We start from the raw sequence: 21,727 nt of genomic DNA, 5'->3' as shown, positions 1-21,727 counted from the left end.
CCAGGAAAATACAAGGGCAGCCCCGTTTAGCATTTCCCCAACTCCGAGAACATTTGAATTTTTGCAAGACCAAGTTTGTCCAGAGACTTCTGTGAACCAGGTGACAAAAATTGGGTAGCACTGTCACTTGAAATGTAGTGATGTTAGGCAGATTCATAACCAGGTAAATAATCATGTCTACAAGGTTGCTGTTGTATAGGCTGGTGTTAATTTTAAGGGAGTGTCCTGTATTATTCAACAATTGTAATCAATTGAAATGAAAACATAGAAGACTAGCTTGTGAACTTTGAAGTACCTAAAACTGGAGGGAGAGGTACTGGGTGACAGAATGAAGATTGGAAAATGACCTCAACAGGCAGATGGGTCAAAGTCAACAAGTAAAAGAGGATAAATTTTAAGCTTGACCTTTAGGCTCAGAGATATACATTGCAGCAGAACAGGACAATAGGAACTTGGCTTGGTACCATCAAGTGTGAAAAAGGCTCAGGGTATTTAGTTGACTTGAAGTTCCAGATGAGTCAACAGCCTGAAAGAGCCTTTCCAAAAAGGAAAACAAAACAAAACAAAACAAAAAACAACCCAAAACTATGCTTCTTTGAGCTGAATAAATATAACCACAGTGCTCCAAACCAGGGAGACAACAGTCTTCAAATTTGTTCAGTTCATACCACAGAAAGATGTTTAATTAGCATAAGGTTGGCTTACTGTTCCCCTTCCTGTATTTTAAAATCTTCTTTTACAAATGTTAACTTAACCCTCATAATACACCTAGTACAACTATTACTCCCCATTGGCAAAAACCAAGTGACAGATAAAGCACAGAGAGATTAGGTAACTTGTCCAAGCTCGCACAGTTAGTAAATGATTGAGTGTGCTCTCAGCACTACTAGGATCAGTATCATCTGGGGACTTATTTGAAATGCAAGTTCTTATGCTCTACCCAGATCTACTGAATCAAAAGCTCTGGGGCTTGGGCCTAGAAATACATGTTTTAATAAGCTTTCCAGGTGATTCTAATGCATTCTTAACTTTGACAATCACTGAATTATATACTATTTTGCCACCATATGAATCAGGGATGCTGTCTTAGTCATCTCATATTCTCTAGATTGCTTATCACTGAGCCTTACATACAAGAAATATTTCATAACTATATTAATGAATTCATGTAACAAATCTTGACTGTGCATGTACCATGTACCCTGGTCTGAATTAAGTGCTAGGGATACAGAGAGTTCACAGTCTGGTATGGGAGTCAGACATGTCATGAGGTATATAATATAGTGTGTTAGGTACTTTGAGATGTATATTTTGGGTTTACAGCAAAGAAAGTAATATATTTGTCTGGGAAAGTAGGGAGAGACAATTACAGTAGCCTTCAAACAGGAGATAATGTTAGATTTTGTTCTCACTGTATAAGATGAGAGAGGAAATTTACCAAGCAGACTAGATAGGAAAAAGGGATAATTAGAAAGCATGCTCAGAAATTAGAGTCTGTTGACTGAATAAATGAATGAGTGAATGGATGAGTGCTACTCAACAATGGCAACTACGTCCTCAGGAAGTCATCATCAGCTGGATACCTCCAGCCTGGATGCTGGAGAAGGGATTCCCTAGCCTGGCCAGAGGGATTGGACCAGATAAACTTTAAAGACTTTATTATCCCTAACATGAGGTGGAACTTCTCAACAGGAAACCTATTAAAGAGCATATTTGCCTAGGCCAAAAAGCCAGGAAGATTCAAGAAGGTAAGGAGGTCTTAGAAGACAGTCCTTAGAAATCACAGGACAAGTAACACATGATGGAAAGAAGGGCTTCCAAGAATGAGATTCAATTGGATCAAGATTACAGATGATAGGAAAAAAGCCTAAAAGCTAACTCGTGTGGCATTAGATGAGACACTACATACAAAGAATGGCTTAGCCCAGGTGATTCTAAGCCATATTATGTCACTGACAGAAAGCAAAAGAAAGTAGCAATGCCACTAGTTGTTGATCTATAACAAGAATAAGAAGTGATATAGCATAGAAAAAAACTAAAAAGAAAACCCCAACTTCTATAAGGACAATAAACATAGAACCTGTTAAGCCAATTACAAAGGAGAGGTGCCAGACCCTTAACACCTATTTGGGGTGATTTGTGAGATGCTGAGGTAGGTATCCTTCAGTCTTCTGAAAGACATTTTACCCAGGTCCTTGTGAGGGTGAGCAAAGTCTCAGATTCAAGACTAAATTGACTTTTATTAGCAGACTGAGTTTGCTCAGCTAACTAGTTTGCTACTTTTCCTTTTCTGTCAACTTCCTCCTAAACCCTTCCTTCTCCTACCCAGTCAAGCATCTCTTATTTGCCAGGTAATCAGTCTCAACACTTGTATAATCAACTATCTGGTAGGCAACTCTATGTGGTTACATATTTAAGTAGGTATGAGAATAATACATGCATGCATCCCTGAGTGAGGTTAGCTTTATATTTGTGCAGGTCATTATGGGACATATGAATATGCTTACCTGCAGAAACCTGTGTGAATGGCTCATTTCATGTATTAATGTATGTCGGTATCTGTGTTAGGGTTGGAAAAATAAATTGGAAGAGACTGGAGTGGCTCTGAATACATGTACATGCATGTGCACACATGTACACATGTGCTATGTCTTGTTCTAAGAATGTATTGTGATGGATACAGGAATCCTTGCCTCCTTCTATTCTCTGGTGAATGAAACTAAAAACTTTCTTCTTTTCCTTTCTTTGCTTCCAGCTAATGCTGGCTTTTTGTTGGCAATTAAGTGGGCAGCAAGAATCAATATGCAGATACTTCTTAAAGTCAATGAAATATTGGTTCATTAATCACTTCCCACATGTCAGAGATGGATAAATTAGTATATTAGCAAAATATAGATTAAATATTCTGAGAAGGGTTTAAACTTTCTTCCAGTAAGTGAAATTGACCATATACAGATGAAACTAACCATACACAAACTCAAATTAATGGGCAGTGTATCTCTTTACTGGCTTAGTGAAATGATAGAATGTCAGTTGGTAAATACACTTTGAAACTTTGTAGTGTTAGTAAAATAGGTCAGATTTTTTTTAGCTGTGATATGTGATTTTGATCTTGACAGCTCCCATTCTTTAATAATGAGTAATGGGAAAAGCAAATGAACAACTCAATGGTGGAAAAGAAAGACTCTCAGAAGAAGCAAAGAAAATGTGGGGAAGGAGAACTGAACTAAAAAAGGCATCATTAGCAAGTGCTAAAGACTGAATTATCTCTGTTCAGGTGTACAGTTTTCATTGAGCTAGAAGACTTGGGATTTAGTTTTGTAGTCCCTTGTTTGGCCATGTCTCTGTATATTTAGGTCTTTTACATATTATCACTTATCTTTACAACATACAGTATCATTCACATTTATAGATAAAGAAAGTGAAGCTCAGAGAATGTTAGTCAAGGTTACCTAGCTAGTAAGTGACTAAAACTCATGGATGTCTGGCCCTTGTTTTTCCCCTTACATGTCTCAGTTATTCTTTAAAAAAAAATCCACAAAACTAAACAAAACATCACTCTCCTTTCCCCCTGCTTTCTTTGTTCTAACATCTCTAAACCTCCTGATAGAAGACTCTATATACAATGTTTACTCTTTCTGTATTGATTTCATTACTATGTCCTTTCTGTGCAACCTTGTACAATTGATTGACACTCCTTATATTTTCCAATCTCCAAGTGTTTCTACCACTCCTTTGGCACTTAGGATATGTTACCTTAATTTGTCAATTGTCATATTATATCAATATCCTAGGTCCAAAATAACCAGAAGCTCTGGCAATGCCCATATCATGGATCTTTTTGTAGCCTCCAAACACCTTATGAATAAAGTTCTCAATATATCACTAGTGTCCAGGAATTGACAAAGCATCAGTGAAGTGTGTTGAAGAAATGATCATGTTAATTTCAGATTTGGGAGCAACCTTGGTGTTAGTTTCCATTTTAAAAATAACATAATCTGGGTCTTTATACAGTTCTTCCTTGACCACCTGAATGCAAACTAACTTACTTCATAAATTATTTAGTGTCTGGAAATCATAATAAATCTGAAAGCAATCCTGATTGTTCAGAAACAATTGTGACGGAGACTACAGAGAACATGCCCACATACATATACACCATAACTATCCCATTCACCAAAGGCCTAATGAGAAATGAGCTATCTCTACACATATGCACATTCCTCCTCCCCAGAAATATTTGACAGGTTGGGGGAAATAATTTAATTGCAGTCCTTTTCCCCAGTCTTTTCACCTTTCCTTCCTCCCCAGTGTATTTTTGAGATTAAAGTTTAGCTACTCACCATCTCCTTTAGGGTCGCTTAGGGCAGTGGGAGGAATGACTGATGTTCGATGCCTTCCCAACCAGCATTCCTTGGAAAACCGTCTTCTACAGTCGTCATGCACCTGAAACGACAAGAGAAGAAAAGAGAACAAAAGGAGGGGAGAGAGAAAAGGATAACATCGATCAATCTTGAATTCCAATTCCCAGATTTGAGTACAGTTTTCAAATCTCCCTTTCTGAGATTTGGTGCCATACATATACCCCTGACTCAACCTGGATGCCCTCTCTCCACCTTGAGCCTGCATCATCCCTGAGGGTAGCCTCTGAACTCAGTTCCTTTCAAAGGTGGCTTTCATAAGATATTCATCATGGGCACTGAGAAGACACCAGTCTTAGGGCATAAACTTAGAGGCCTACAAAATGGGGAATTTACTTGAAGCATGAGAGTAATAATCCTGATAATATGCTATTACACTTCAATCCTTACAACAACTGCGTGTGGTAGGGAAGACATTATTAAGTTCACTTTAGAAACAAAGATAGCAAAACTCATAGGGATAAAGGATCTTGCTCAAGGTCAAATAGCTAGGAAGTGACAGAGTTGAGACTCTGATTCCTTCCCCACCAGTGGTCTTTCTTCTGAGATTTATGACATCTTCAAGCACCATTTCCTGGACAATTACACCATTCATAGAGGACATGAACCAGGCCTGATTATATAAAAGCAATTAAAAGAGAATGAACAGATACTGGAATCTTCTTTTTTAATTGAGATTATAATTGACATACAACATTATATTAGTTTCATGTGTACAGCATAATGATTTGATATTTTTATATATTGCAAAATGATCATCACAATAAATCTAGTTAATATATGTAACAATACATACTTACAATTTTTTTCTTGTGATGATAATTTTAAGATTTACTTTCCTGGCAAGTTTTAAATATGCAATACAGTATTATTAACTATGGTCACCATGGTGTACATTAATTACATCCCAGGACTTATTTATTTTATAACTGAAGATTGTACCTTTGACACCCCCTTCACCATTTTGCCCACATTGCCATCTACCTCTGACAACAACCAATTTGTTCTTTATATCTATGAGCTTTGTTTGTTTGTTTGCTTATTATCCTCACCTGAGGATATGCTTATTGATTTTTAGAGATGGTAGAGAGAGAGAGAGAGAGAGAGAGAGAGAGAGAGAGAGACATTAATGTGACAGAAACATCGATTAGTTGCTTCCCATATGTGCCCTGACATGGGATCAAACACACAACCTAGATATGTTTCCTGACTAGGGATCAAACCTGCAATCTTTTGATGTATGGGATGATGCTCCAACCAATTCAGCCACCCAACCAGGGCTATGAGTTCTCTTTTAAAATATATCACATATAAATTAGATAAAAGAGTATTTGTCTCTGATAGACTTATTTCACTTAGCATGATGTCCTCAGGGTCCATCCATATTGTCAAAAATGGCAAAGTTTCCTTCTTTTTATGGCTGAATAATATTCCATTGTGTGTGTGTGTGAGTATTTGCATGTGTATCAAATTTCCTTTAACCATTCATTCATCAATGGAAATTTATGTTATTTCCATATCTTGACTAACTGCAAATAATGTTGCAATGAATGTGGAGGTGCATGTATGTTTTCAAACTAGTGTTTTCATTCTCTTAGATTAAATACCCGGGAATGGAATTTCTTGATCATATGGTTGTTCTGTTTTTAAATTTTTGAGGAACCTCCATATGGTTTTCCATAGTAGCTGTACCAATTTACATTACAGCACAAGTTTTCCCTTTTCAACACATACTAGCTAATATTTGTTTTTTTTTTCTTGTCTTTTTTTAATAATAGCTATTCTCATAGGATGAGGTGATATCTCATTGGGGTTTTCATTTGCATTTCCCTGATGTTAACTGGAACATAATAAATAGAAAAAAAATAAGAAGAAAGGAAACAAAATATAACCAGAGACATTGAAGTTAAGAACAATGTAACAATGGACAGGGGGGAGTGGGGAGGGGACAGTGAGGACAGGGGATTACAGGAACTACTATAAAGGACACATGGACAAAATCAAGGGGGAGGGTGGAGGTGGGGGCGGGAGGTGGGTTCAGCTGGGGTGGGGTGGAGGGATGGGGAGAAAAGGCACACAACTGTAATTGAATAACAATAAAAAATTTAAAAAAAATTTTAAAAGGAGGTTGGACATCTTTTCATATGCCTATTGGCCATCTGTGTGTCCTCTTTAGAGAAATGTCTACTTAGATACTCGGCCCATTTTCAATTGGATTGTTTTCCTATTGAGTTGTATGAGTTTTTAATATATTTTAGATATTAATTCCTTATCAAGTATATAGTTTTCAATTTTCTCCCATTCAGTAAGTTCCCTTTTCATTTTGTAGATGGTTTCTTTGCTATGCAGAAGCTTTTTAGTTTGATATAGTCTCATTTGTTTATTTTTTGTTCCTTTTACTTTTGCTTTGCTGTCAAATCCAAAAAATCATCACCAAGACCCATGTCAAGAATTTACTGCTTAGGTTTTCTTCTAGGAGTTTCATGGTTTCATGTCTTAGTTCAAGTTTTTATCCATTTTGAGTTTACTTTTCAGGATGGTGTAAGATAATGGTCCAGTTTCATGCTTTTGCATGTGGCTGTCTAGTTTTCCCAGTACAATTTATTTACTTTTCCCCATTTATTGAAGAGATTGTCTTTTCCCCATGTTATTGTCTCTTATTATTACAAATTAATTGAACATATATGTGCGGGTTTACTTCTGGGCTTGCTATTCTATCCCATTGATCTATGTGTCTGTTTTCATACTAATACAATAATGTCTTGATTACTATGACTTTGTAGTATAGTTTGAAATCAGGAAGTGTGATGTTTCTAGCTTTGTTCTTCTTTCTCAAGATTGCTTTGACTATTTGGGGACTTGTGTGGTTTCATTCAAAATATAGAATTATTTGTTCTGTTCTACTTCTGTGAAAAAAATGCCATTAGTATTTTGATAGGGATTGCACTGAATCTTAAATTGCTTAGGGTAGAATGTACATTTTTAAAAATATTCATTCTCGCCTCGGAACCAAGATGGCGGCGTAGGTAGACACACTGCGCCTCCTCGCACAACCAGAACTGACAGAGAATCGAACAGCAAGGGGGACCAACACCAAGAAAATAGAAAATAACCATTCATCCAGACTGGTAGGAGGGGCGGAGACGGGCACCAGGGTGGAGAGGACTCGCGTGGCTGTGGCGGGACTGAGACTGGCGGAGTGCGGGACAAATGGCGCAGGCAGTCCGAGCACTAGCAGACCCTGCGGCCCCACATCAGCGCAGATAAACCCAGAGGGCCGGACTCAGAGTGGCAGAGAGTGGGGCAGGCAGAGCAGTGGGTAGCACCCCGCGGCACCAAATTCGCCCAGAGATAAACCTGACGAACGTCGGGCAACGAAGCAGACCGTGCAACCCAGGGCTCCAGCTCCGGGAAATAAAGCCTCAAACCTCTGATTGAAAGCACCCCTGGGGGTTGGGGCGGCAGCAGAAGAGACTCCCAGCCTCACAGGAGAGGTTGTTGGAGACACCCACAGGGGCCTAAAGTGTGCACAGGCCCACTTACTCGGGAACCAGCACCAGAGTGGCCCAGTTTGATTGTGGATAGCGGAGTGAAGGATTGAAATCCGGAAGAGAGTGAGGCGGGCGCCATTGCTCCCACTCGGCCCCTCCCCCACGTACAGCGTCACAGCACAGCGACCAGCGTTACCCCGCCCCGGGGAACACCTAAGGCTCCACCCCTTAAAGTAACAGACGCGCCAAGACAAAAAAAAAAAAAAAATGGCCCAAATGACAGAACACTTCAAAGCTCCAGAAAAAATACAACTAAGCGAGGAAGAGATAGCCAACCTATCGGATGCACAGTTCAAAGCACTGGTTATCAATATGCTCACAGACTTGGTTGAATCTATTCGAAAAACAGATGAAAAAATGAAGCCTATGCTAAGAGAAACAAAGGAAAATGTACAGGGAACCAATAGTGATGAGAAGGAAACTGGGACTCAAATCAATGGTGTGGACCAGAAGGAAGAAACAAACATCCAACCAGAAAAGAATGAAGAAACAAGAACTTGGAAAAATGAGGAGAGGCTTAGGAACCTCCCAGACGCCTTGAAACGTTCCCACATCCGAATTATAGGGGTGCCAGAAGGAGAAGAGGAAGAACAAAAAATTGAAAACTTATTTGAACAAATAATGAAGGAGAACTTCCCTAATCTGGCAAAGGAAATAGACTTCCGGGAAGTCCAGGAAGCTCAGAGAGTCCCAAAGAAGCTGGACCCAAGGAGGAACACACCAAGGCACATCATAATTACATTACCCAAGATTAAACGCAAGGACCTACATCCAAGATTACTGTATCCAGCAAAGCTATCACTTAGAATGGAAGGGAAGATAAAGTGCTTCTCAGATAAGGTCAAGTTAAAGAAGCTCATCATCACCAAGCCCTTATTATATGAAATGTTAAAGGGAGTTACCTAAGAAAAAGAAGATCAAAAATTGGAACAGTAAAAATGACAGCAAACTCACAGTTATTAACGGCCACACATAAAACAAAAACGAGAGCAAACTAGGCAAACAACTAGAACATGAGTGTTGTCATTAAGGGAGTGGGAGGGGGAGAGAGGGGGAAAGGTACAGAGAATAAGTAGCATAGATGATAGGTGGAAAATAGACAGGGGGAGGGTAAAAATAGTGTAGGAAATGTAGAAGCCAAAGAACTTATAATTATGACCTATGGACATGAACTATAGGGGGGGAATGTGGGAGGGAGGGGGGTGGGCAGGATGGAGTGGAGTGGGGGGGGGAATGGGACAACTGTAATAGCATAATCAATAAATATATTAAAAAAAAATATTCATTCTCCAATCCATGAGAATGGAACATTTTTCCATTTTTTTGTGCCTTCTTCAATTTCTTTCATCAATGTCTTTTAGTCTTCAGTGTACGGGTAAATTAATTCCTTGATATTTTAATTTTAAGAAATTGTAAATGGGACAGTGTTCTTTCTGATAGTTTGTTATTTGTTTATAGAAATGCAACAGATTTTTTATATTGCTTTTGAATCCTACAACTTTACTGAATTTATTTACTAGTTATAACAGTTTTTGGTGGACTTTTTTGGCTTAATATATATAATATCATGCCATCTGCAAATAGTGTCAATTTTACTTCTTTCTTATTTGAATGCCTTTTTTTTCTTGCCTAACTGCTCTGGATAGGACTTCCAATAGTATGTTTTAAAAAACACATATGGGGGAGGTGGGAGATGGCGGCAACATAGGTGGGAGCGGAGTCCACTTCCCCTCAACGCCAGGGAAATACCTAGCTGATCTGAGGAGCAGAGCGAACAGCCAACAGTATTCCAGCATATACGAAGATCAGAGACCAAAGATAGAGGACACTGAAAGATCTGACGGTGAGACAACAAAACCTGGAGTGCTGAAAAGACTAGAGATAGACCGTGTTAAACACATAAACGTCAGCTCAAGACCAGTGAGCACAGGAGAGTAAGGAGACAGCACCACCGAATCCCATTGGCATTCTACCATAGAAGTTCATATCATAAATCCAGGGAGTCAGAACAAAGCAATTTAAGACGCAGAGGCCAACGAGAAGAGCCTCACAAAAAATGGGAAGACAAAGAAACAATTCCCAAATGAAAGGAAAGGAGGAAGTCTCAGAAAGAATACTAACCGAAAAAGAGGCAAGTCAACTATCAGATACTGAGTTCAAAGCAATGGTCATCAGGAAACTCACTGAGCTCTCTGAGCTCAAAGAGAACTACCAGAAACTACAAGGAAACTACAATGAACTCACTGCAAACTATATCAACATGAAAAAGGAAATAGAAAATATCAACAAGAGCCAAGCGGAAATGAAGAATACAATTTCTGAATTGAAGAACACAGTAGAAGGAATTAAAAGCAGACTTGATGAAGCAGAGGATCGGATCAGCGAGCTGGAGGATAAAGTAGAAAAAAACACCCAGAAGGAGCAAGAAAAGGAAAAGAGGCTCAGAAAGAATGAAGAGGCAATAAGGGAAATGCAGGACAACATGAAACGTAACAATATCCGTATAATAGGAATACCAGAAGGAGAAGAAGAAGAGCAAGGGATAGAAAACCTGTTTGAAAAAGTAATGATGGAAAATTTCCCTAATCTGAGGAGAGAAAAAGTCACCCAAATCCAGGAAACACAGAGAGTCCCAAGCAAGAGGAACCCAAAGAGACCCACTGGAAGACACATCATAATTAAAATGGCAAATTTCCAAGACAAAGAGAGGATCTTAAAGGCAGCAAGGGAGAAAAAGGAAGTAACATACAAGGGAGCCCCAATAAGGTTAGCAACTGACTTCTCAATGGAAACGCTCCAAGCCAGAAGAGAATGGCAAAAAATATTCCAAGTAATGAGAACCAGAGGCCTCCAACCAAGACTACTTTACCCAGCAAGGCTCTCAATCAAGATAGAAGACCAAATAAAGAGCTTCCCAGACAAAAGAAGTCTAAAAGAATACAGCTCCACCAAACCAGCTCTGCAAGAGATGCTAAAGGGACTGCTTTAAGGAAAGGAAGGAAAAGAGAAAGACAGAGGAACACAGGTAGGAAATAATGGCAATGAATAACTACCTATCGATAATAACCTTAAATGTAAATGGATTAAATGCTCCAATCAAAAGACATAGAACAGCTGAATGGATAAGAAAACATGACCCACACATATGCTGCCTACAAGAAACCCATCTCAGGACAAAAGACTTACACAGACTGAAAGTGAAGGGCTGGAAACAAATTTTCCAAGCAAACGGACAGGAAAAAAAAGCAGGGGTAGCAATACTCATATCAGACAAAATAGACTTCCAAAGAAGGGCCATAAAGAGAGACCCAGAAGGTCACTTCATAATACTCAAAGGAAGAATCCACCAAGAAGACATAAACATTGTAAATATATATGCACCCAACATAGGAGCACCCAAATACATAAAGAAAATATTGGAGGATTTCAAGAAAGATATTGACAGCAACACAATTATAGTAGGGGATTTTAACACCCCACTATCAAAAATGGACAGGTCTTCCAAACAAAAGATCAAAAAAGATATTGTGTCACTTAACAATACCTTAGAGGAAATGGACTTAACTGATATATACAGAGCTTTTCATCCCAAAGAAGCAAAATACACGTTCTTTTCAAGTGTCCATGGAACTTTTTCAAAGATAGACCACATGATAGGACACAAAGCAAGCCTCAACAAATTCAAGAAAATTGAAATCATATCAAGCATCTTCTCTGACCACAAGGGTCTGAAACTAGAAACCAACGCCAAGGGTAAAAACCCAAAACACTCAAAAGCATGGAGACTGAATAGCATGCTATTAAACAATGAATGGGTCAAGAACGAGATTAGGGAAGAAATCAAAAACTTCCTGGAAACAAATGAAAACGAACTCACAACAACCCAAAACCTATGGGACACAGCAAAGGCAGTCCTGAGAGGGAAGTTCATAGCAATACAGGCCTACCTTAAGAAGTTAGAAACAGTTCACACAAACAACCTAACCCTACGCCTACAAGAACTGGAGGAACAACAACAAAAACAGCCCAGAGCAAGCAGAAGGAAGGAAATAACCAAGATCAGAGCAGAACTAAATGACATAGAGACTAAAAGCACAATTGTAAGGATCAATGAATCCAGGAGCTGGTTCTTTGAAAAGATAAACAAAATTGACAAGCCTTTAAGTAGGCTCATCAAAAAGAAAAGAGAGAGGATCCAAATAAACAGAATTAGAAATGAAAGTGGAGAGATTACAACTGATACCACAGAAATACAAAGGATCGTAAGAAATTACTATGAAGACCTGTATGCTAAGAAATTTGAAAACCTAGATGAAATGGACACATTTCTAGAAAAATATAATCTTCCAAAACTGACTGAAGAAGAAACAGAAAACCTGAACAGACCAATATCAGCAAAGGAAATTGAAGCAGTCATCAAGAAACTCCCATCACACAAAAGCCCTGGACCAGATGGTTTCACAGGAGATTTCTACAAAGCATTTAGGAAGAACTAACCCCTATCCTTCACAGACTATTCGAAAAAATCCAAACTGATGGAAGACTCCCAAACTCTTTTTATGAAGCCAACATCATCCTAATCCCAAAACCAGATAAAGACACAACGAAGAAAGAAAACTTCAGGCCAATATCGCTGATGAACATAGACGCTAAAATTCTCAACAAAATATTAGCAAACCGCATCCAGCAATATATTAAAAAGATCATCCACCATGACCAAGTGGGATTCATCCCAGGGATGCAAGGATGGTACAATATTCGCAAATCAATAAACATAATACATCACATCAACAACAGCAAAGACAAAAATCACATGATCATATCAATAGATGCGGAAAAAGCATTTGATAAGATACAGCACCCATTTCTGATAAAAACACTCAGCAAAGTGGGAATAAAGGGAGCAGTCCTCAACATAATTAAGGCCATATATGAGAGACCTACAGCCAACATCACACTCAATGGACAAAAACTTAGAGCTTTCCCACTAAGATCAGGAACTAGACAAGGATGCCCTCTCTCACCACTCCTATTCAACATAGTATTGGAAGTCCTAGCCACAGCAATCAGACAAGAAAAAGCAATAAAAGGCATCCAAATTGGAAAGGAGGAAATGAAACTGTCACTGTTTGCAGACGACATGATAGTGTACATGGAAAACCCTATAGACTCCACTCAAAAACTACTCGACCTAATAAATGAATTTGGCAAAACAGCTGGATACAGAGTCAATACCCAGAAATCAAAGGCATTCCTGTACACCAGCAACGAAACTGCAGAAACAGAAATCAGGAAAAAAATCCCATTCGATATAGCAACAAGAAAAATAAAGTACCTAGGAATAAACCTAACCAAGGAGGTAAAAGACCTGTACTCAGAAAACTACACAACACTGAAGAAAGAAATTAAGGAAGATACAAACAAATGGAAGCATGTACCATGTTCATGGATTGGAAGAATCAACATTATCAAAATGGCCATACTACCCAAAGCAATTTATAGATTCAATGCAATCCCTATTAGAGTACCCATGACATATTTCACAGATATAGAACAAACATTGCAGAAATTCATATGGAACCATAAACGACCTCGAATAGCTGCAGCAATTTTGAGAAAGAAAAACAAAGCAGGAGGGATCACAATACCTGATATCAAACTGTATTACAAGGCCACTGTAATCAAAACAGCCTGGTACTGGCATAAAAACAGGCACATAGACCAATGGAACAGAATAGAGAGCCCAGAAATAAACTCAAGTCTATACGATCAATTAATATTTGACAAAGGAGGCAGGAGCATAAAATGGAGCAAAAACAGCCTCTTCAACAGATGGTGTTGGGAGATCTGGACAGCTACGTGCAAAAAAATGAAACTCGATCACCAACTTACGCCATACACAAAAATAAACTCAAGATGCATAAAAGACTTAAATATAAGCCGTAACACCATAAAAGTCCTTGAGGAAAACATTGGCAGGAAAATCTCAGACATTCCACGCAGCAACATCCTCACAGACACATCCCCTAAAGCAAGGGACATAAAGGAAAGAATAAACAAATGGGACCTCATCAAAATAAAAAGCTTCTGCATGGCTAAAGAAAACAGCACCAAATTACAAAGAGTACCAACAGTATGGGAAAACATATTTGCCAACGATACCTCAGACAAGGGCCTGATCTCCAAAATATATAAAGAACTCACTCGACTCCACTCCAGGAAGACAAACAACCCAATTAAAAAATGGGCAAAGGACTTGAACAGACACTTCTCCAAGGAAGACATACACAGGGCCCAGAGACATATGAAAAGATGCTCAGCATCACTAGCCATCAGAGAGATGCAAATTAAAACCACAATGAGGTACCATCTCACACCAGTCAGAGTCGCCAACATAACAAATCCACAAACAAATGTTGGAGAGGATGCGGAGAAAAGGGAACCCTAGTGCACTGTTGGTGGGAATGCAGACTGGTTAGGCCACTGTGGAAAACAATATGGAATTTCCTCAGAAAACTAAAAATGGAACTGCCCTTTGACCCAGCAATTCTGCTGCTGGGATTATACCCTAAGAACCCTGAAACACCAATCCAAAAGAACCTGTGCACCCCAATGTTCATAGCAGCACAACTTACAACAGCCAAGTACTGGAAGCAACCTAAGTGCCCATCAGCAAACGAGTGGATCCAAAAACTATGGTATATTTACACAATGGAATTCTACGCAGCAGAGAGAAAGAAGGAGCTTATACCCTTTGCAACAGCATGGATGAAACTGGAGAGCATTATGCTAAGTGAAATAAGCCAGGAAGTGAGGGACAAGTACCATATGATCTCACCTTTAACTGGAACATAAGCAATAGAAGAAAAAAGCAAACAAAATATACCCAGAGACATTGAAGTTAAGAACAATCTAACAATAGCCAGGGCGGGGGGTGGGGGGTGGGGGCGGGGATAGTGGGAAGAGGGTATTACAGGAACTACTATAAAGGACACATGGACAAAACCAAGGGGGAGGGTGGAGAGGGGGGAGGGAGGTGGGTTCACCTGGGGTGGGGTAGAGGGATGGGGAGAAAAGGCATACAACTGTAATTGCATAACAATAAAAAAAATTAAAAAAAAAAAACAACACATATGGGAAGAATGGGAGGTGGTTCAAGGTGGGAGCACAGGAAAATCATGACCTCACCTCCTCCCACAGATACAATAAATCTAAAACTACACACAGAACAGTTCCCACTGAAAAGTACCTCAGGACTAGCAGAATAGCTACTCCAAAGAAAGGATAAAATGGCCACATTGAGATAGGTAGGAGAGGAAGAGACATGCTCTCTGCAAAATCCCCATCCCCAGTGTGATGACTCAAATCAGGAGGTACCTCACAAAAAATGGAGCTACTTCCTGAGGAGCAAGAGATTTGTACCCCACACTAGGCAACCCAACATTGAACCTGTAAAACAAAGCTCCCCAAGATATCTGGCTTTGCAAATCAATGGGGCTTATATCCAGGAGAACCATAAGGATGTTGGAAATAAAAATCCTGCTCTTAAAGGACTCATGCACAGACTTATTTGCCCTAGGACCCATCACAAAAACATCAGTTTGAAAGAGCCTGCACCATATGTGAAGGAGGTTCTCTTTCTCCCTCCCTCCCTCCCTTCCTTCCTCCCTTCCTTCCTTTCTTCTTTCTTTCTTTCATCTTCAGCCAAGGACAATTTTAATTGCTTTTAGAGAGGGGGGGGGAGCATCAATATGTGTGTGTGAGAGAGATTGGTTGCCTCCCATATGCATGCTGACCACGGGTCAAACCCACAACCCAGGTGTGTGCCCTGACTGGGATCGAACCCACAACCTTTTGGTGCATGGGATGATGCGACAGCAAACCGAGCCACACTGGCCAGGCAGGAGGTTCATTTTCTATTCTTAAAGCATCTTCCAGAGAGGCAGAAATCTTTTGAGACTTTCTCTGGAGACAGAGGCACTGCTAAGAGCCATTTTTACATTCTTCTTCTACCATGCTAGCATCAGTGCAGGTAATGTCATTTTTGCACTCTTACTCTAACTTACTGGTAGTGGTCAGTAAGAGGCCCTGATTTTCCCCATGCCACTACCACAAGCAGCCCTACCAGATACAGCAGGTTAGCAGCTTTTCATCCTCATTCCCACATCACTCCCATGAGCAGTTCCTCCAAGGGTGGTAGGCAAACAGCCCCAACCACATCCACAATACTCCCATGAGCAGACTCACCAGAGTGTAAACTGGCATTCACTTTCTGAATTTTACTATATATTTACATTTACCAGTGATAATTATACATTCATGTTTTCCTGTTAGTGATTAGTGCTGTTTTGTTTCAGTTTAAAGAAGTCACTTTAATACTTCTTGTATGGCTGATTTAGTAGTGATCAATTCATTAGCTTCTGCTTATATTTTCTATCTCATTGTTGATGTTTTCACCCATCCTCTTTCTGGGGTTGGTGAACATCTTTATGGCCATTACTTAGAATTCTTTACCAGGTATGTTATTTATCTCTGTGTCATTAATGAAAGTACAAAAGTTACAGAGCTGAAGAATAAAATAACTCAACTGAGAAGTATGCTACAGGGGTTCAACACTACACTAGATCATGCAGAGAAATAACCAGTAAGCTGGAAGACACGGTACTGGAATTCACCCAATCAGAGCAGCAGGGAAAAAAAAGAATATTAAAAAGTGGAGATAGCTTGGGGAAGGAGAGCTAGTTATCTTGAGGCTGGGGTGAATCCTTTTGGCCACTGTTACAGAAGAGATGGGAGAGTCAGAGCAGAGTTTTCTCAGAACACCGTAGGGGTTGTAGATGCCTGGTGTTTGAACTCTCTTACTTTGAGTTTGTTCCTATGAAGTCACTTCCACTTTGGACCAGACACAGGCCAAACATGTTGTGGGAGTTGGAGATTCTTCAGTGAATACACCAGGATCATCATGCCTAGACTTCATAATAAAAAGGCCTCTTAGATTTCCTGTTTGTCGAGTGAATCTTATCAACAGCTGGACTTTTTGCCTGACAAAATAAGAGCAAAGCTGCTTCCTTTTCAGAAGGATGACATCACTTTTGCCCTTAGAAGAGATGGCAGGACTTCTGGCCAAGATGGAGGCATAGGTGGATATACTTTGCCTCCTCACACAACTAAAAGAAGGACAACAACAAATTTAAAAACAAAAAATAACCAGAACTGCCAGAAAATTGAACTGTGTGGAAGTCTGACAACCAAGGAGTTAAAGAAGAAACATTCATCCAGACATGGACAGCAAGGGCAGAGAGGATTCGTGGCAAGGCGGCAGCTGGAGGACCAGAGTAGGTGAGGCAGCGGATGATGGACCAGGCAGTCCCACATTTGTGTGTGGATAAACCAGGAGGAACAACTGGGGAGTGAGACAGACTGTGCAACTGAGGGTTCCAGCACGGGGAAATAAAGCTTCAAAACCTCAAATTGTCAAAACCTCTGGGGGTTGTGGTGGCAGGAGAAACTCCCAGCCTCACAAGAGAGTTCATTGGAGAGACCCACAGGGTCCTAGAATGAACACAAACCCATCCTCCTGGGAATCAGCACCAGAACGGCCTAGTTTGCTTGTGGGTAGTGGGGGAAGTGTCTGAAAGCCAGCTGAGAGCTGAACAAGTGCCATTGTTCTCTCTTGGACCCCTCCCCCACATACAACACCACAACTCAGTGACGTGGGTTGCCCCACCCTGGCGAATACCTAAGGCTTCACCCCTTACTAGTAACAGGTGCACTAAGACAAAAAAATCTGGCCCAAATGAAAGAACAGACCAAAGCTCCAAAAATAGAGCTAATTGACAATGAAGACATAGCCAATCTATCAGCCCTGGCTGGTGTGGCTCAGTGGCTTGAGTGCAGGATTGTGAGTCAAAGTGATGCTGGATCGATTCCCAGTCAGGGCATATGCCTGGGTTGCGGGCCAGGTCCCCATTTGCAGGCATGTGAGAGCCAACCACATACTGATGTTTCTCTCTCTCTCTTTCTCTCTCCCTTCCTCTCTCTCTGAAAATAAACAAAATCTGAAAAAAAAGGGATAGCCAACCTATCAGATGCAGAGTTAAAAACACTGGCAATTGGTATGCTCACAGAAATAGTTGAATATGGTCACAAAATAGAGGAAAAAGTGAAGGCTATGCAAAGTGAAATAAAGGAAAATGTACAGGGAACCAACAGTGACAGGAAGGAAACTGAGACTCAACGATTTGGACCAGAATGAAGAAATAAACATTTAACCAGAACAGAATGAGGAAAAAAGAATTAAAAAAAAATTAGGAGAGGCTGAGGAATCTCTGGGACAACTTTAACATTCCAACATCTGAATCATACGGGTACTGGAAGGAGAAGAGGAAGAAGAAGAAATTGAAATCTTATTTGAACAAATAAGGAAGAAGAACTTCCCTAATCTGGTGAAGGAAATAGACTTCCAGGAAGTCCAGGAAGCTCAGAGAGTCCCAAAGAAGTTGGACCCAAGGAAGTACACACCCAGGCACATCATAATTACATTACCCAAGGTTAAAGATAAGGAGAGAATCTTAAAAGCAGCAAGAGAAAAGGAGAGAGTTACCTACAAAGGAGTTCCCATAAGACTAGCAGCTGATTTCGCAAAAGAAACCTTGTAGGCAAGAAGGGGCTGGAAAGAAGTATTTAAAGTCATGACAGGCAAGGACCTACATCCAAGATTACTGTATCTAGCTAAGCTATCATTTACAATGGAAAGACAGATAAAGTGCTTCTCAGATAAGGTCAAGTTAAAGGAGTTCATCATCACCAATTCCTTATTATATGGAATGTTAAAGGACTTATCTAAGAAAAAGAAGATGATAAAAAATGTGAATAGTAAAATGACAAAAAACTCACACCTATCCACTACTTAACCTAAAACAAAAACAAAAGCAAACTAAGCAAACAACTAGAACAGGATCACAAAAATGGAGATCATATGGAGGGTTATCAGCAGGGAGGGAGAGGAGAATAAATTGGGGGAAAGGTACAGGAAGTAAGAAGCATAAATGGTAGGTACAAAATAGACAGGAGGAGGTTAAGTATAGTAAAGGAAGTGGAGAAGCCAAGGAATTTATATGCATGACCCATGCACATGAACTAAGGTTGGGGAATGCTGGTGGGAGGAGGGGGATAGGATGGAAGGGGATAAAGGGGAGGGGAAAAATGGGACAACTGTAATAGCATAATCAATAAAATATATTAAATATAAAAAAGTGGAGATAGCTTAAGAGACCTATGAGACATCATCAAGCTGAATAATAGTTGCATCATAGGAAAACAAGACAGAAAGAAGGGGGCAGAAAACTTATTTGAATAAATAATGACTGAAAACTTCCCTAACTTGTGGAAGGAAATAGACATCCAGAATGAGGAAGCCCAGAAAGTTCCAAATAAAATGAACCCAGAGGGACCCACAAAATCAAGGGGGAGGGTGGAAGTGGGGGAGGGATGGGGGTTTGGCTGGGGTGGGGTGGAGGGATGGGGAGAAAAGCCACACAACTGTAATTGAATAACAATAAAAATTAAAATTAAAAAAAGCATAGTATAATTAAAATAGCAAAAGTAACTGATAAAGAGAGAATCTTGAAAGCAGAGAACATGATGTATTTTATGCAAAGGAACCACGACAATATTATCAGCAGTTTTTTTCAGCAGAAACTTTGAAGGCTGCAAAGGAGTGGCATGATATAAAGTGCTAAAAATGAAAACATCCAACTAAGAAAACTCTGCACAGCAAAGTTACTCAGAACTGAAATAGAAATAGTTTTCAATATTGTAATAAGAGACAGAGAAGCTCATTACATAATAATAAAAATCAAACAAAATGAAGTAATATATGTAAATATATGCATTCAAGATAGAAGTACTTAAATATATTAACAGAATGAAAGAAATAATAAAATAATATACTACAATATTAAAATATTAGTAGGTGACTTTAATACCTCACTTTCATCAATTGATAGATCATCCAGACACACAGTAAATAGGAAACATCATTGATAAGTGACACATTAAAACAGCTGTAGTTAGATACATACAGAAACTTGCATCCAAAAGCAACAGAATATACATTCCTTTCAAGTGCATGTGAAACATTCTCCAGAATAGATCATACAGTAGGTCACAAGCAAGTCTAATAAATTTTAAAAGATTGAAACCATATCAAGCATCTTTTCTGACTACAATGGTAAGAAACTGAAAATCAATTGCATAGAAAAAAGTGGAAAATTTACAAATGTGTGGAGATTAAACAACATGCTGCCAATATAAAATGCCAAAAACACATTGAGTAGAATGAAAATGAAAATAAAACATACCAAGTCTTATGTGATTCAGCAAAAGCAGTTCTAAGAGGAAAAATTATAGTGATATAAGCCTACTACCAGAAACAAACAAAAAAATCTCAAACAATCTAACTTTATACCTAAAGGACCTAGAGAAAGAAAAAGAAACAAATGTGTAAGTTAGCAGAAGGAAGGAAATAATAAAAATTACAGTAGAAATAAATGAAAAATTCACTAAATAGTACAAAAAATCAATAAAATAAGAGGTAGATTTTTATTTTTTTATTTTTTAAAGTGTTAGTGATTTTTTTTAGCATTTAAAAAAAGATTTTATTCATTTCTTTTTAGAGAGGAAAGAGAGGAAGGGAAACATCAATGTGTGGTTGCCTCTGGTGCACCCCTGACTGGGGACCTGGTCCACAACCCAGGCATGTGCCCTTACTGGGAATTGAACTGGCAACCCTTTGGTTCACAGGCCTGTGCTCAATCCACTGAGCCACACCAGTCAGGTAGATTTTTTTAAAAAGTAAACAAAATTGACAGACATTTAGCTAGAATCACTCAGAAAAAATAGAGAGGGACTAATTAATAAAATCAAAAATTAAAGAAGACAAATTACAACTGACACCTAAGAAATACAAAGAATCAAAAGAGACTACTATGAACAGAAGACCTAAACAGAGGATACAAGATAGCTACAGAGTAGCTGGAAGCTCCATCCACTTACTCCCAGACTTAGACCAGTCTTGCAGCTAAACCACAGAACAATCAACTGGAAAATCCAGCCTAGAGTGAGTGTGAGTGTGTACATGGATGAGTGTGCAGAGCATGTGAGTGAGTGGGCAAGAGCCTTCCCGACTGCAGGGCACTAAGAAGCAGGTAGCCTGGGCTCTCCTAGTGGAGCAGCTGCCATGGCTGCTGCCCAACCTGGCACTTCTGGCTGTACAGATTTGGGGTGGGAGCCATTTTGAGGAATTTAAAATATCCCCCTTGGGAAGAAGCCTCTGGGTGCCTGTACCTCATTACCCAGATGTGTTGCTGTGCCCTCTACCAAGAGCCAGGATCCAGGAACTGTGGTACTTACTGGGGAAGGTGCTATCACCTCTCTGATCTCAGGTGCCATGGGAACCTCCAATGGAACAGCATCTGACTGAGGAGGCTGCAGTTTGGCTCAGGAGCTGCAAGCTCCAGGGGCAGAGAGAGATTGCTGGGGTGGTACTGGCTGCAGAAACAGCATTGTGGGAGCAGGCCTATCCAAGGCTGAGAATCACTGGAGGTAGTGGTGAGAGCACCCCACCACCACCCCCATGTTATTTCACTCCAGCACCATTAGAAAGAGATCCAGAGAGAAACTATCTAAAAACTGTTGGAGGCTCTGGCAGTCTGTGGCCAGCCCTGACTAAGACTTTGTGCTTTTGGGGGAGGG

General features: G+C 39.7%; 1 protein-coding gene across 1 annotated transcript in view; it reads right to left on the bottom strand.

Annotated features, from left to right (window-relative positions):
* The window catches only part of DGKK (diacylglycerol kinase kappa), a 160,993-nt gene that overhangs the window by 56,898 nt on the left and 82,368 nt on the right, over positions 1–21,727 (bottom strand). Inside the window, exon 11 of the mRNA XM_024579934.3 lies at positions 4,344–4,446. Within this exon, the coding sequence (XP_024435702.2) occupies positions 4,344–4,446 (103 nt within the window). The remainder of the gene's footprint in view (positions 1–4,343; positions 4,447–21,727) is intronic.

The sequence above is a fragment of the Desmodus rotundus genome, chromosome X (genome assembly GCF_022682495.2).
Source record: "Desmodus rotundus isolate HL8 chromosome X, HLdesRot8A.1, whole genome shotgun sequence".
NCBI classification, from domain to species: Eukaryota; Metazoa; Chordata; class Mammalia; order Chiroptera; family Phyllostomidae; genus Desmodus; species Desmodus rotundus.
The sequence above is the reverse complement of the archived record's forward strand: the minus strand, read 5'-3'. Positions and strand labels throughout refer to the sequence as shown.